The following is a 14,665-nucleotide window of genomic DNA, read 5'->3' on the forward strand; positions in this document are numbered from 1 at the left end:
AGTCTGTGACTTTCATTAAGTCAGAAGATTTTATTGGTGATCTATAGTAATATTTTCAGAACTGCTTAGCAGTGATCTATTTCTGCCCCCATTTAAAGGAATGGACATGATAAGATTATACAACTATGAGCTCTTCTGAAAATCTTACTGTAGAGCTAGATGTAAAGGCTCAGGTACATTCTTAGCACTTAAAAGTCTTTTGACCTCACTAAAAACTATGCATGTGTTTTCAAGGTTTGACCTATTCAAATTAGAGATGAAAAGGTTTCTTGGGTTTCTCTTTGTTATTTACCATACTGGCATTTTACCCACTGTAGCTCTGTGTGTCTGGAGCAGTTAGAAGCTTTCAAATTTGAAGCAAAGACAAGGCAAGAGGTGTTTCTTAGCATCCTTAAAAGGAAATACTTTTAAAGCAGTTTGCAAAAGCATAACATTTCAAAAATATTTTCTCTAAGAAGAGATCTACTTAGTAATAATTAAAAAAAAAATTCTGGATTTACTTTTAAGGTGAGAACTGGTCTTTTTTTTGTCCAGTTGATGTAGTTGCGGTATATATTCAACTCAAATTTGTCTGTTTTCATAAGTGAACTTCCAAACTCTGCCAATATTTAACTCGGTGACTTCTCACACAATTAGCAACAAGCTGTTATTCCACTTATGCCCTTTTTTTGCTTTTGTTTCTTTTTCCTTGATCATTATAAAATACTGATAATAACTGTCTTGGAATGCACTTACGCTTATTACCTTAGATCTTTCTCTTTTTGCAGAGGTCTAATGGATTTTTTTAAGCAAGACCAAAATGGGCAATGAAATAATGTGTCTTAGAAAATAATGTGTATTTAGAAAATAAGGGCGAACATGTTGTAGAACCACATTTTTAGTTTTTGCCAAAACTGCTAGCACAGGTCGTAACATTTTGTTTGCAGATGAGTAATTTGAGGCCTGCCTTTCTCTTCATGTGTCTATATATTCCTATTTGTAGGATATGTGCTGGGTTTGTGGGTTTCAGCAGTTATAAAAGCATAATATTTCTTATTGCTGTAAAAGATCATTTTGTTTTTGTGCTGAAATTTCAGAGATGAAAATGGGAACTACGCAGAACAAATTCTACAGTTCACCAGAATCTTTCTAATTTGTACTTGCATTTTAAATATTGCACTGTATCCTAAACAGTGTATCACTTAGTTGCTAAACACTGGACAGTTTGTTCCACTGTATTTTTTTTTTTTGTTGTGGAGACAGCTTATTTAGTCATCTTGCCATTTTGAGACTTGAAAAAGCTGAGCTTTCTGAGGGCCCATTGTAGTGGTAAATCATGGGTCTTCTAGAATGTAACTGGTGTGTATTTGTACTGTTGGTGTAATTTCTATTAATCTCTGATTTACTTTATAAAATTCTTGAATTTAGGAGGAATTGAGATGTCTGATATTTCACCACTTACGAGTTTAAACTTGAAAAAGGATGTGTAGAGCTGAATTTTAGTTGGCTTTTTTGCTTTTTTCCTCCATTTGTTAAAGCTTTCAGTAAATATTGACTGGTTTTTTTTGTTTGTTTGTTTGTTTGGTTTTTTTAATGTATGTGGCACAGAAAAAAGCTATGAACCAGACATCACCAGTTTCTGCATTGAAGACGCAGGATAATTTGAGACAGCCTCAGCTAACAAGTCTTCTGAGCAACACACTATCAGGTCAACTAAGGTCTTTTTAAAATAATTTTCTTAATTTTCTCCAGCAACAGAAAGTGGTTCTTCTTCAGTGTGTCAGACTTGCATTGATGGCTCATGCTGATAGGGTCCTAAAGGTTATCAGAATTTTATTTTTAAAAGAAAGCAAGCTAAATTTTTCAGTATCGAATGTGTGCTTTTATTTTTCCCAACCATGGCACTTCATTTTGTAGAGTGAAAAGTTGAATCTCCACAATAAGCAGTTAATCCTTCCCTCTACAAAACCCAGAATTGTACTTTCTTTCCTTTTTCTTATTTTTTTTTAAGCTTAGGAAAATAGAAATAAGTAATTTTCAAAATATGGACATCTGCTAAAAATTCTCTGAAACTTCTAGACCCTCTCTTGTGATGGCTGCTTCAGATACAGAGGAAAGAAAAATAGAGATTACAAGGCTGTGTGAAGGCTGTCATCACTCGATTTATTTTTGAATGTGTCACTTTCGGTTAGAATTGTTCATGGCAAAATACACCATGCTACTAAAAGAACAAACCCAATATATTCAAAGCAAACAGAAAAATGCAGTAACCTTCATGTTCTCTTTGTACATAAGTACGCCTCTTGAATAAGGCCCCATAATCTACTTGCCTTTTTTTTTTCCTTGTGTACTGTTACGCGCAAGCTGTCCAGGCAATTCTCTACAATCAGCACAGAATGATTTTTTGGGGGCGGGGGGGAAATTATTATTTGTGTAGGTTGTAATGTAGCATGGCTGTTAAGATGCTGTTTGAATTCCTGAGCAAGGCAATTTAAAGAAGTCTGCCCATCTAGAAAATCTAGAAAAGAAAATTATGATGCCTGCTGTCTAAATACTTTCAGGAGCTCTAGAAAAATTTGGTTTATATGCTTGAGAGAGGATTAGTATTGAAAAGCTTGATAAAATGTACTGTATGCTTTTCAGTAAATTATTGAGACACTATACTTATGGTACTTGAATTTCTTCTTGCATTGCAGTACTATGGTAGGACATGGTTTATATCTGAGGATTTTTGTAGCTTGCAGCACAAAATATCAGTCCTGTTTCATTTTTATGAGCCAGTTTCCCCACAGGGTAGTTGCACTAATGCTTTGAAGCATATGAGACATGTATCTTTCTCCTAAAAGCTAAAAACTCAAGTAAAATGATCAGGATAGGTACTTGAAATTATTCTGTTCTTGCTTAGGATGACAGTCTTTTTAACATGTTTTTTGTAGGACAGGACTCTGGAGGAAAAATCATACAGCAATCTCTAGGAACAGCACAGCCCCAAGAAAAAGTAATAGGATCATCATCAGTTCAACAGAGTATACAGGTAAATAATACTTTCATTTATATGTTTCCCTTTCCCTTAAAATTTTAGTGAAGTTAGGGGTGTTTCAACTCCATATTGATAATTTAGGAGTCCTTGCAGGTTTTTTTAGAGTGTATGAAGTCACTCAAGCTTGTCAAATTCTACCTTGACATAGTAAATGTTGAATATTTCGCAAATTGATATTCTGAATGCTGCTTTGATATTTAATTCAGTAAGTGGAGTCTTGACTGTACTGTTCCCTGGAGATAATTTCGTATGACATAGCAATTCTTCAATGAGTTGGACATAAGTTAGACCTATTCTTACCATTACTTCTTACAAACTCAGCTATTCTCTAGCTGATTGTCAGGGGATGGTTTGTGAGAAGTAGCAGAAAAATTCCATCTGGTCTTTGTCTGTTTTATTCTTCACTGCATTGTCTTCTTCCTTTTTTTTTTTTTTTAACCACCAAAAGTTCTCCTATATATGGTAACTATGTACAAAATTTTAACACTACGTCCAGGGTTTGGGGCTGGAAGGGGAGGCCAGCTTTTTTGGAGAGGGAATAGAAGAATTTCTGGAGGGAGGAGACAATTGTTACATTCATGGGCTGAGTAGGTGAGGACAAGAAGCGAGGGTTTGATGTAGGCTTGAAAGTGTGGGCTTCATTCTGGATGGAACTAAACTACAAAATCACAGAAGAAAACAAGGCAGGAGCTGATTTAAAATGTTTGTTCCTTGCTGTAAATGTATTCGTCAGTGTAGTTATGACATGAATGTTTTTCCCTGTCTTACTGATGTACAAGTAGAGCAGAAGATACTCACAGTAGTGCTCAATTATGAGTTCAGCCTGGTTTTGTAGTTGTTGGTCAGATGTTCATTCTCCTGTGGTGGTGAATACTTTTTATGCTCTGATGCTAGACTCTTTTTGGCCAGCAAGTACCATTACAGTGTGCCTGCTTCACGCTGCTCCTACTTTGCTGAGAAGGATGTTCTGTACCACATTCTTTTTTATTCCTTCTAACCAAGTTGTAGTTCAAAAGAGCTTTCATGCAATCTTTTTTTTAAAATTATAAGTAACTTTTGCTCTGTGACCAATTTCATTAGTAAGACCAGTTGGCTAAAAAAAACCAACAACTTCATATTAAACAAAGACTGTGATCCAGAATGGCTTCTTTGGGAGAATACTTAGATTGCAGTAATGCCTGTCATACAGTAGGAACATAAGCCTTTACTGCCTCGGAAAGCCTCACATCTTAGGACAGTGTTCCCTTGAAAAATCTCGGCTTCATAAATGTCTGAGGAAAGGAAAAGATGATGTAGCTCTACCTGATGGGTATATCTGTAGCATCGACACTGAAAGAGAATGTCTAGAACCACTTTCACTCCCCACCCAGCCACCATGGCTTTGGAGAATTTAAGGACACAACCTTAGCCTGTTTCCTGACAGATGCTCTAATCCATCAAAATCAGGCAAGGTGACATCAGCTGCGAAATGCAGAGACAGTTCTTGAGAGCGGATTTCTTTGGAAAAGTTTTAGTTGTATCTTTTCTTCTTTCCACCTCCTAAATTTGATAACCAACCTTTTTCCTAGTGAAGCATGTATGTGCACTACAGTGGAATTTGCCTACAAACAACATTTCAGACCTTTGGTTTATATAAGAGAAGTGACTTACCTATTTCATTGATACAGTGCCCTGTGAAAATAGGAGATAGTTTTAAGTGTTTATACTTATATGGTGGTTACACTTAGTATTGGTGATACACTTAATTGGCAGAAATAAATGCTGAAACTTAGGCTTTGCAAAAGAGGGGATATATTGTAATTTGTCTTCTGTTTTGAACTTAGGTGGATGGTCATTTAGTTGGACAGAAAAGGCCTGCTGCTAAACAGTTAACTAAAGGAGCTTTGTAAGTCCTTTTTCTTTTATAATTTTGTTGCAGATGTTTCATCTAACCTTCATTTCTTTCTAGTTTTTGTAAATGTGTAAACTTCTGTTAGAGTATGTGTTAATTATATGTCATTAATTTTCCTTGTAGTATTCTACAACAATTACAGAAGGATCAAGTGCATGCTGTGACACCAGATAAAAGTCGGTTTAGATCATTAAATGATGCAGTTCAGAGACTCCTTTCATACCATGTGTGCCAGGGATCACTGCCAACAGAGGAAGACTTAAGAAAAGGTAATTTTCTTTTTAAAAATTGGCAATAAGTTTGTAATCAATGTATTGAGAGAATTCTTTATGTAAGTTAGAGCAATAAGAAAGGGAACATTTTTTAAATTTGTGCAGGTTACTGAAGAACAGTGTTTGAAAGTATACTCTTGTCTTTCTAGTGGACAGTGAATTTGAATCTGTAGCTACACAGCTTCTGAAGAGGACACAGGCTATGCTGAACAAATACAGATGTTTGCTTATAGAAGATGCAATGGTAAGGTGTATAACGCAGGTACATTTTAAGTTTATAGGATGTGATTCAGTTTGTTAAAAAAGATACATCTACAGGAAGGTGAGAGCTAGCATTACAATTCATTTCATTGATACTATTTATCACCTTAACAAAGGTGATAAATATATACATGAAGGTTTTAGAGGTACATATGTATAGCCAGTGTACTTGTTATTGCACCAGCAATCTCAGTGGCCAACCTGCATTTTTAAGTGTATGCACACATCTTAAAATTGGTGAAATGGCTTGAGTTTGTATTTCATGTGCTGCCTAAGTAAGGGTACTGTTACATGTAAGTTCCATAAAAGTTGAAGACACATGAACTTCTGCTCTCTGCTTATGCTTTGCTTTTGTGCTGAGCAGGCTGTGGTAATCAGGCAGGTGATTTCTGTATATTTCTGTGGGTGATAGAGCCTGAAAGAATGTTGAAAATCTCCATTCAGAGGTCTCCAGCCGTATTATAATTGGAGCCAAATCATATTACAATTCAGGAAATCATTACTTCTCCTTAGAAGCTAGGTGGAACCTCACATTTTTATCAGAAATGCTTCTGATTTAAGTGGTTTCACAATCCCAGGCATGAGGTAAAAAGAAAACTGACAAAGTTACTTTAAGAATGTAATTTACAAGCATCAGGAAATGTCATTGTGGCTTCAGACATGCTAGTTTTCAAGCCTGGAAAAGTTCTGAATTTCACTATAATAGACATTTAAGACAGGAATATGTAATATAAGTGTTAGAATTAATATGGTTTTGGAATCTAGCAGTCCCATTAAGAAAGATACTAACCATCAAATATTTGCAAGTAATTGCAGGTGCAAAGTGGGGTGGAGGTTAAAATCTTTTCTTTTACCAGCTGGTATGTTGTTTGTTAAATCCCATTCAGTCATTTTGAAGAGGTTATTCCCCACTGCGTTCAGGTTAGGAACTAGTTGCCTGTGTTGTGACTTAGTAGCCAGTGAACTTTCTTCTGTGATGGATGGATCCACCTGACTTGAAGGCATCGTTGGCAAAATGCAACTCAGCACCAACTAGTTAGAAGGATGGGAGAGAAGTGCAGGGAAGAAACAAGATGATAGGGTGGTCCCATTGCAAGATTTTTGCAAGATTTCTCTCTAAAAGAGAAAGATACTGTATGATGTAAAAAATTGTGGTGTACAATGGCAAACATCCTGCATCCTGAAAAGGTACAATTCTTACAATTGGAATAGTAATTCCCTGTTTTAAAATCTTTAACAAATAAAATGTACCATAAAATGTGAATAATATTTTATGGTTGAGTTTCAGTAGTGGTTGGGGTCACAGTCAAGATTGTTGAAGATGTTGTGGTATTGTGAACATTCTCCACAAATACCTAACGAAAGACGTTCTTTTTCTCTGAAGAGTAACTAAGCTATAAATGTTGTGGTACCAACATACGAGTGACTACAGAGATGGTTGTTTTTTTTCCTTTTCCTGCAGCGGATAAATCCCTCTGCAGAAATGGTTATGATCGATAGGATGTTTAACCAGGAAGAAAGGGCATCTCTGACCCGGGATAAGCGTCTTGCACTTGTGGATCCTGGTAAGTAATGGTTAACTTCTAAATCTTACAAAAGCAGTGGAAATACGGAGTGTTTAAAAATAGTTGTGGCCACAGTGAGGTAGTGATTGCTAGGGATTCCAGTAATTGAAATACTGAATAAGCAGTTGCAAGTTAAATTTTAATAACTCCCAAATTCAACAATCTAGAGACACTGTAAGGTTGAAGGTAGTTTTGGGGGAAAAAAATATATTTGGTCTGTTCGGCAGAGAAATATTTCTGAGTTTCTTTTGACAATAGCCATGACTCCTGCATGGTCTCAATTCTAGTAGGGAAGAATCTGTGAGTTTGCTGGCAGTCAGGAAAAACACCACTGTATGAAGCGTGAATACTCTTGTTCATCTTAATGAAGTCCTGCTTTTGGAATGTCTTGGCCACTTAAATGGCAGCATGTTTAACTAGGCTGTTGTTGAATGTAGTAACTAGAAACACATTATTTTTGTGTAAGATAACAGTTACTATTCGTTCAAATGTTCTGCATAGTCTGCATATTTTAAAAGACACTCAGGGGATGTATTGGAGAAGGTATTAGTCCTCCAGACACCATATTTACATAGTTGGAATGCTGGGAAGTGCCATTAGTCTGGTTTTACAGTGCACATACGTGTGTAGTATGCTGATTAATTTGGTGATAATCTCCTACAGTGGACACAGCAGAACACTTAAGCATATGTACATCTCTCAAAGACATGAATCTGTAGGCTGTGGATGTTATTTGTATTTTAATACTCAGAAACTACATTGGGAGTGTCTGTTACTTTGATGTATAGGTAATTTAAGTAAAATGTTGCTACTTAATTTTCAGATGGTTATCAGGCCGACTTTTGTTGTTCTGCCAAACAATTTGATAAAACAGCTGAAGAAGCACAGTCTGGCAAAAGTGACCATCAGTCTAGCAAAACATTACCTTCTCGAAGTCAGACTACCAAAACCCAAGCCAGAGACCGACCAAAATCCAGCTCAGCAGAGTCCACAAATCACAGTAAACTTCCTCTAGTGCCTAACAACATTCTGACACCACAAGAAGGAATAGCTTCTACTAAAAAATCGGAGAGCCTCACTAAAGCTTTAAAGTTTGAAAAAGCTAATTGTTCTTCTGAGAGCCAATACGTGGCCCTTTCTGAAGAAAAGATGGCTGGGAAAGATCTTGCCAAGTCCACTGAGAACTCTTCGAGTTCTGAAGACTTGTCAAAAACTGTGTCAAGAGGCGGTCATGGAACACACAATAAAATATCAAGGAACACAGTTCAATCTTTCTCAAAGGTAACGTGTAATAATTCCCTCCAAGACAAAACTCTGAGGAGCTCTCCAAAGAATGAGGTTTTACATCCTGATAACAGGAAAGGCTCTGGTGAACCCCAGCAAGACTTACTGCTCAGTAAGAGTTTAGAAACTACATTTAAAAACATCCTGGAACTTAAAAAAGCTGGGAGACAGCCACAAAACGAGGCGACAAGTAGTGGCTCAGTTGAATTAGAATTTCCTAATTTTTCACCTATTGCTTCGCAGGAAAACTGCCTGGAAAAATTTATTCCAGACCACAGTGAAGGTGTTGTAGAAACTGACTCTATTTTAGAAGCAGCTGTAAATAGTATCTTAGAGTGTTAATAGTTACAGTACCATGGACAAGTTATGTTTCTCTTAGCAGAAGCAAATGTGAATGACACCACAAGTACAGCCTGACATGCATTTAAGGTTAACCTTTCTAAACTAGATTCTGTTCTGTGTTTGAGAGCAATACTCATTGTGGTTACAGTGAGATAGCCAAGTAAAGTTAATCCTTGTTAGAATGCAGTCTGTTAGGGCCTTACTATTTCAAGTATTATTATGATAGTGCTTTTGATAATTGTACAGTACTGCAACACAACAAGGTTGCAGGTCGTTAGGCCCTATGTAATATGGTAATATACTGACAATCACAGTCATTTGAAAGGATATATTTATTAAGAAAATGTTTTTAAAAACTGATGGAAGCAACAATTCTCCCCTACCCTTCCACAAATCATCAAATTTTTAGTTTTTCTGGAAAACCCACTGTACCTCTATTCAGAAGTGATTATTTTCTTTGTTAATGAATCTGAGTTCTAGGATTCTTAAGTTGGAAGGATATCATCAGTGTGTTTACAAGGCTTCATAATTTAAAGTGCTTTTCTATTGCTTTCTGAGCAGAAACTAGTACTTGATGATATATTTGTAGTGGGTAACTTTAGTCTGTGGGATGGTATTATATGATCTTAGTCACAGTGGCATGATATGAAGTAATAAATGCTTGACTAAGGAAGGTAGAATGGGAGCCAGTAAATGGCAAAGTGTACAGGATGAGGCCATGATAGAGCCATGAATTTATATATATAATACATATATATGTTAACTCTTGAGGAAAAGATTTTGCATTTTATAATTGGATGTAGTCAGCCTTGAGTCTTTCTGAAGTGGTATAAATGTTTTTTTTAATTTGTTGGTTTTTTTAGACCAAGTGTCAAAAGCACTTTTATTTGAAAACTGTTATGGTATTTGTAGCTTATATTTTAAGAGGACATTAGCCTTACTCTGATTAAATTTAAAGGCCAGTGTTTGTTTTTTATTTTTTTTTTGCTTTTTGCTGTCAGAGAATGTTAAATCATCCACCGTAGCAGTCATAATCATCAAGATATGTACAGACCAAAGTTGATCAGCAATCCCATTGTTTAAACATATCGAAAAGTGTGTAATTATTAATTCATATTGTAGAGCCAAGTGAAAACCATTGCATGGTTTGTATTTGGCTTACCGTCATGTTGTTAAGATAGAATCTTATTATTTTATTTATTTATTTTAATCTATGACATCTTTTTTTTTTTTTTTCTTTTTTTGCTGCCCATGCTGCTTTTTCCTAGTTTACTTTGGTCATGAGTGCTTTTGTGCACATAAGTGCACTGACATTTGTCACGTGCGTGTAGTACATACGTCTGCTCAGGAGGATATAGCTTTTGTGGTTTCTAAGATATGCTCATATTCTCCCCCAGACCTTCTCCACAATTTCTTAGAAAAATTATCAGCCATTTTCCAGACTTGCTGATTACAGTTTTCATGATACAGAGGCTCATTGTGACAAGCTGTGGTTGTCAGTCAGATTGCCAGGAAAGAAAACAAAAGGTTTTGCTGTCATGTAATTCAGTCCATCTGAATAGTGCAGAAGAAGGCAGAATTAGATCCTTGTGACAGTAGAAAATTACAGTGCAACTCAGTACTGAGCTACAGTCCACTGTCTGACCACTAAAGGAAACCAATCTAGAAAGCAATGTGAGAAAGATGAACTTACTTAAAATTCATTTCCCCTTCAACGTGAATGGAAATACTGGTTTTGTATGTTACTTACTAATTGCCATTTAAAAAAAAATGTGCCAACTTTAAAGTACATGTTTGTAAAAACCCAACATTCCCAAGTGTTGTATAAAATATTCAAGGTAATAATAAGTATTGCCAGTTTTAAATTTTTAGTTAGGTGTCCATAGAATAGACTCTCAGGCGATGAGTTGTTTTCTTATTGGCAAAACTGACAATATAGTCTTCACCTATTGCCTTTTTAGATTTAATAATATGCTCATGGCTGTGTATCCTGATGTGTATTTTATTTTATCATTTTGGAAATTTAATTAATTGAACTATCTAGGAAGGAAGACAGTAAGTTACACAGCTGTATGTTAACTAGTTACATTTTTCTTCTATAGGGAAAAAAAAGTAAAGTTGCACATTCATTGATCCACTTGCTTTTTTTACCACCTCAAAATGGGTATGGGGTTTCCAGCCTCTCTACAGCAAATACATAATTGAACTCTCAGGCTATGTGTCTTCTACTGGATCTCGTTTGGAGATCAGGGACAATGGCATATAAAAAGCGACAAATTACAAAAGGTAATAATCATGGTTGATTTGGTCAGACACATTTCTCTGAGCTACTTAAGAGAGGAACCCATTGAACAATCCTAGCAAGATTAATCTTAGATTGTTAGTGTTCTGTTGTTCACTCCTTTGAATTCAATTCTAAAGGAATTCTGGTACGTGGTGAAGCAGTAAATTAAAGAATTGTATTTTTGTTGTGCTTAAAAAAAAAAGTATGAATTTATTAATCATATGGGCTCAAGTCCAGCAAAGTATTGTGAATGTGCATGACTTCAAACATGTTTTCATTATTTTGCTGGATCAGCATTGTGATTTCAATGTTATTTAATACTGCCTAATATTAAAACAAATTTTAAACTGGCAATTAAGAAAACTATGTTCATTTTGAAGATTTTAGTATAATTTATCTGTTAGATTAGGGAGGCCTTACAGACTGACTTCACTTAAAGAGGATGTGTCACTTATTGTCAGTGTGGTATGGACTTTATTTGCTTAAATACCTTCATTTGTAAAGTATGTCTCACTTGAAATTGCTTTGTATACATTTTGTAAAAATATTTATAAAATGTTTTGTAAAAAAAAAAAAGTATAACAAATTGCAGTTTATTTTGTTATGTTGGATAAATACTGTTAAAAGACACAAGTCAGTAAATATATTGTTAATCCATGGATAGGAAATGTTTAGTTGGAGATTACAAATTGAAACAACCATTGCAATACAGCCAAAGATTTGGGAAAAACTATCTGTGATTGTCTTGATTTAACAAAGTTGAATGTTTACATTTCCAAAAGAGGATTGTTCTCAGTTTTAAGTAATATGGTTGCAAAATATTCTTAGTCCTGTGCTTTTTTTAATGCAGCCCTGCTGTAAGATATTTAACAGGCCAACTTTCCATACTCTTTATGAATCTTTCTGAACATACGCTGTTAGGATTTGGTTCATGTGGCATTATAACTACCTATAGTAATGCTGATCTCCAAATAACAAGATTGCGAATGGTCCTGCTCTTTTGTCATTAGAAATCTTGCCATGCTGAGGTTACTGAGACACACTCTTCTTTCTCCAGGACATTTTCACAAGGTAGAGGGGGCATCATCTTACTCATAACTCAGGGAGATGGAAGGCAAAAAGAGGGATTTTGTTAGTCAGCTGGCCACCTCGTCCATGCTACATGTTTCAGAGTTGTGCCAGTTGTATTTGGTTATAGATAACAGTGTTTGCAGTATTTCCCATTCCTTCCTTGTGGCTGTGAGAAGATATTACAATTGCTGGTGAAACAATGCTTCTTCCTACTGTTAGAGGGGTGATGAACCTTTTCTTACTGTGATTGAATTTTTCAGAAAGTATGCTGAGATTCTGATCTAGTAAAGCTCTTATGCTTGGAACTTCAACACTTTTATTTTTGGAGGCTATGAAAACGAAGGATTGGTGAAGTGCACTGCTTCTCAACTTGGAGTAGGGCCTGCAGTGTTAAAAGGTAGAAATCTTTTATGGTTAGTATTCATTATTTTGTCAATGAGACAAAATAAACATGCCTTTTGAATGCTTCCCATATGGATTCAGTCAGTAAAAAAAAGAATAAAGTCAGTTATATATTATTTTAATCTCTGTTTGGGTTAGGATGGCTAAGCATCTTGGATTATTTTTCTCTTTATCATATCCCTGTAGAATTACCAGGCAAACTTTCTTGGTTGGGAAACATTTGATGTACAGTTTACTCTGCAGCTGTCTTCACTTTAGAATATCTTTTCATTACAAGAACGTGGTGTATTTTTTTAATTACCTTTCAATAGTATTTTTATGGTGGGGTTTATTAAGTTTATTCCAACATTCAGGGCAGAAATTTCTGAAGATTTGGGCATATGTGTTAATGCATAGCTTATTTAAGAAAGAACACCTTTCATTTTGAGGATCCATACAAAGAAAAAAAAATTGCTATAATAAGCTTGGCACAAGAAAAGGTATGTAATTTTAAACCTTAGAGAAATACCTCTTTTCTTCAGAAAGTGTTTTCTTTATAAGCCTTTGAATTTTTCCTTTAGAATTGTACACTTTCTTGGAGTTTTCACAACGATGTGTTTGTCAGACAGCTTCAAGAAATGCAAGAAATTGTCTTCATGACTTGGGGGTCAGCTGTCACTTTGGTTAAAGAAAGTCATTGCAGAAAATACACAAGTTCCCCTGAAGATCTGAACAGCAGCAGCTCTGGTGCACAGATACAATACACTGTATACAGATTTCAGATTGCAGTAGTGGTGGGTATACTGAATTACTTGTTTATAATTTATGGATCAGCATTTGTCTTTCTGTGCTACTAGTCTTGCAACTAGTCATTGTATTGGAAATTAAAAAAAAATGTATCCATAATAATGAGTTGCAATAGGTAAACACCGAGCAAGCTTGAGCAGGCTTGCTGTACTAGGGAAGAAAAAGATAAAAGGACACAAAGTGTCCAGCTGAACCAGTATTTTTGGTGTAAAAGCAAAAGCCTCTGAAGTTGCCATGTTATGTGCTGAGCATAAAACCCTGCTTTATGTTTTTCTAGACTTGATATACAGTTTTGTGGGGAAAAACGTTTTACAAACGGAGGAACAAGCTAAATCAGAATGTAAGGCTCTTCTGTAGTATACTCTTTGCTCAGCCTCATATGCTAGCTTTTGTTTAGGTGGGTGCCATTGTTCCTGCAGATTACTAGCCTTCTGGAATGTAGTGCTCAGTCTTCACTGCTGCTTTTGCACTGCAGGATTTTTTTTGAGGAATTTCTTCCAATTTTTTTGATCCCCCATCCGCCCCGCTCCGAAAAGGAAATAATAGAATCATAGAATCATTTAGGTTGGAAAAGACCCTTAAGATCGAGTCCAGCTGTTAACCTAAGACTACCAAGTCAAATGAGGTGTTCTCATTTGAGGTGAATTGTTGCAACAATATTAATGAAACAACAGCAATTTTAGAATTCAGTGCTTTGAAGGGGAAGCAAGGTTAGTTAGTCCATGCTGATACATCTAGACAGCTTTTAATGTTTCAGTTAGCTTTTATGTATACATAGTTTTTCATTACATAGTGTAGTCATACTAGAAGCCAAATTTTCAGAATTATCCTGAACTCTTGGCTATACAAGTTCTTACTGTCGTATGTTTATTACAACTTGTGAAGATAGTAATGTTTCATTCTAATGAATTTACCAAACCAGGCATGTCCTGATAGAGCTCCACTGTCTCTGCATACCACTGAGTTGGAAGTAATGTAGACCTAACTCTGACATTCCTTTCTAGACGCCTGGCACTTAGGGCCTGATCCACAGTCTGTTGAATGAGTGGAAGGATGATTTTCAATTCAGGATTATGGTGGTAATACTTCTCTTTAAAAAATAAAAATAAAAAAAGCATGAAATTTAATTGATACGATATCCTTGGGTGGAAGGCGATGCAAGGACTCTCAGATTCTACAACGATGACCATCTCAGCACTTAGGTAGGTAGCATTATATCATTAATGGTGTTATTTTGGGTGGTGATTGAATAAAATGTTCTCATATAAGCTGCTATTTTTTTTCCTCTAAACATTATACACTTTTAATAACTACTGCAAAGTTCTGAAAATACAAAGCTTTACTCTGTCCTGTGAACTTTGACTCCAAATGTTCATACTGACATGTGAAACCACGTGCAAGTCATGGTGAGAAATTTTTACAAGTAGTTAACGTTAGTAAGTGGTACAGTGGCTGGAATTATAAAAGTGAGCTAAAATAGTTGACATT

At 35.6% G+C, this 14,665-nt stretch overlaps 1 protein-coding gene across 1 annotated transcript in view; it reads left to right on the forward strand.

Moving 5' to 3' along the window:
* Window positions 1–11,648, forward strand: part of GLTSCR1L (GLTSCR1-like) — a 36,630-nt gene extending 24,982 nt beyond the window's left edge. Inside the window, exons 6-12 of the mRNA XM_010576458.1 lie at window positions 1,588–1,687; window positions 2,916–3,013; window positions 4,843–4,904; window positions 5,034–5,179; window positions 5,332–5,426; window positions 6,906–7,008; window positions 7,832–11,648. Coding sequence (XP_010574760.1) covers window positions 1,588–1,687; window positions 2,916–3,013; window positions 4,843–4,904; window positions 5,034–5,179; window positions 5,332–5,426; window positions 6,906–7,008; window positions 7,832–8,634 — 1,407 coding nt within the window. The 3' untranslated portion in view covers window positions 8,635–11,648. The remainder of the gene's footprint in view (window positions 1–1,587; window positions 1,688–2,915; window positions 3,014–4,842; window positions 4,905–5,033; window positions 5,180–5,331; window positions 5,427–6,905; window positions 7,009–7,831) is intronic.
* The last annotated feature ends 3,017 nt before the right edge of the window (window positions 11,649–14,665 follow it).

This window comes from Haliaeetus leucocephalus, unplaced genomic scaffold (genome assembly GCF_000737465.1).
Source record: "Haliaeetus leucocephalus isolate CR32 unplaced genomic scaffold, Haliaeetus_leucocephalus-4.0 Scaffold526, whole genome shotgun sequence".
NCBI classification, from domain to species: domain Eukaryota; kingdom Metazoa; phylum Chordata; class Aves; order Accipitriformes; family Accipitridae; genus Haliaeetus; species Haliaeetus leucocephalus.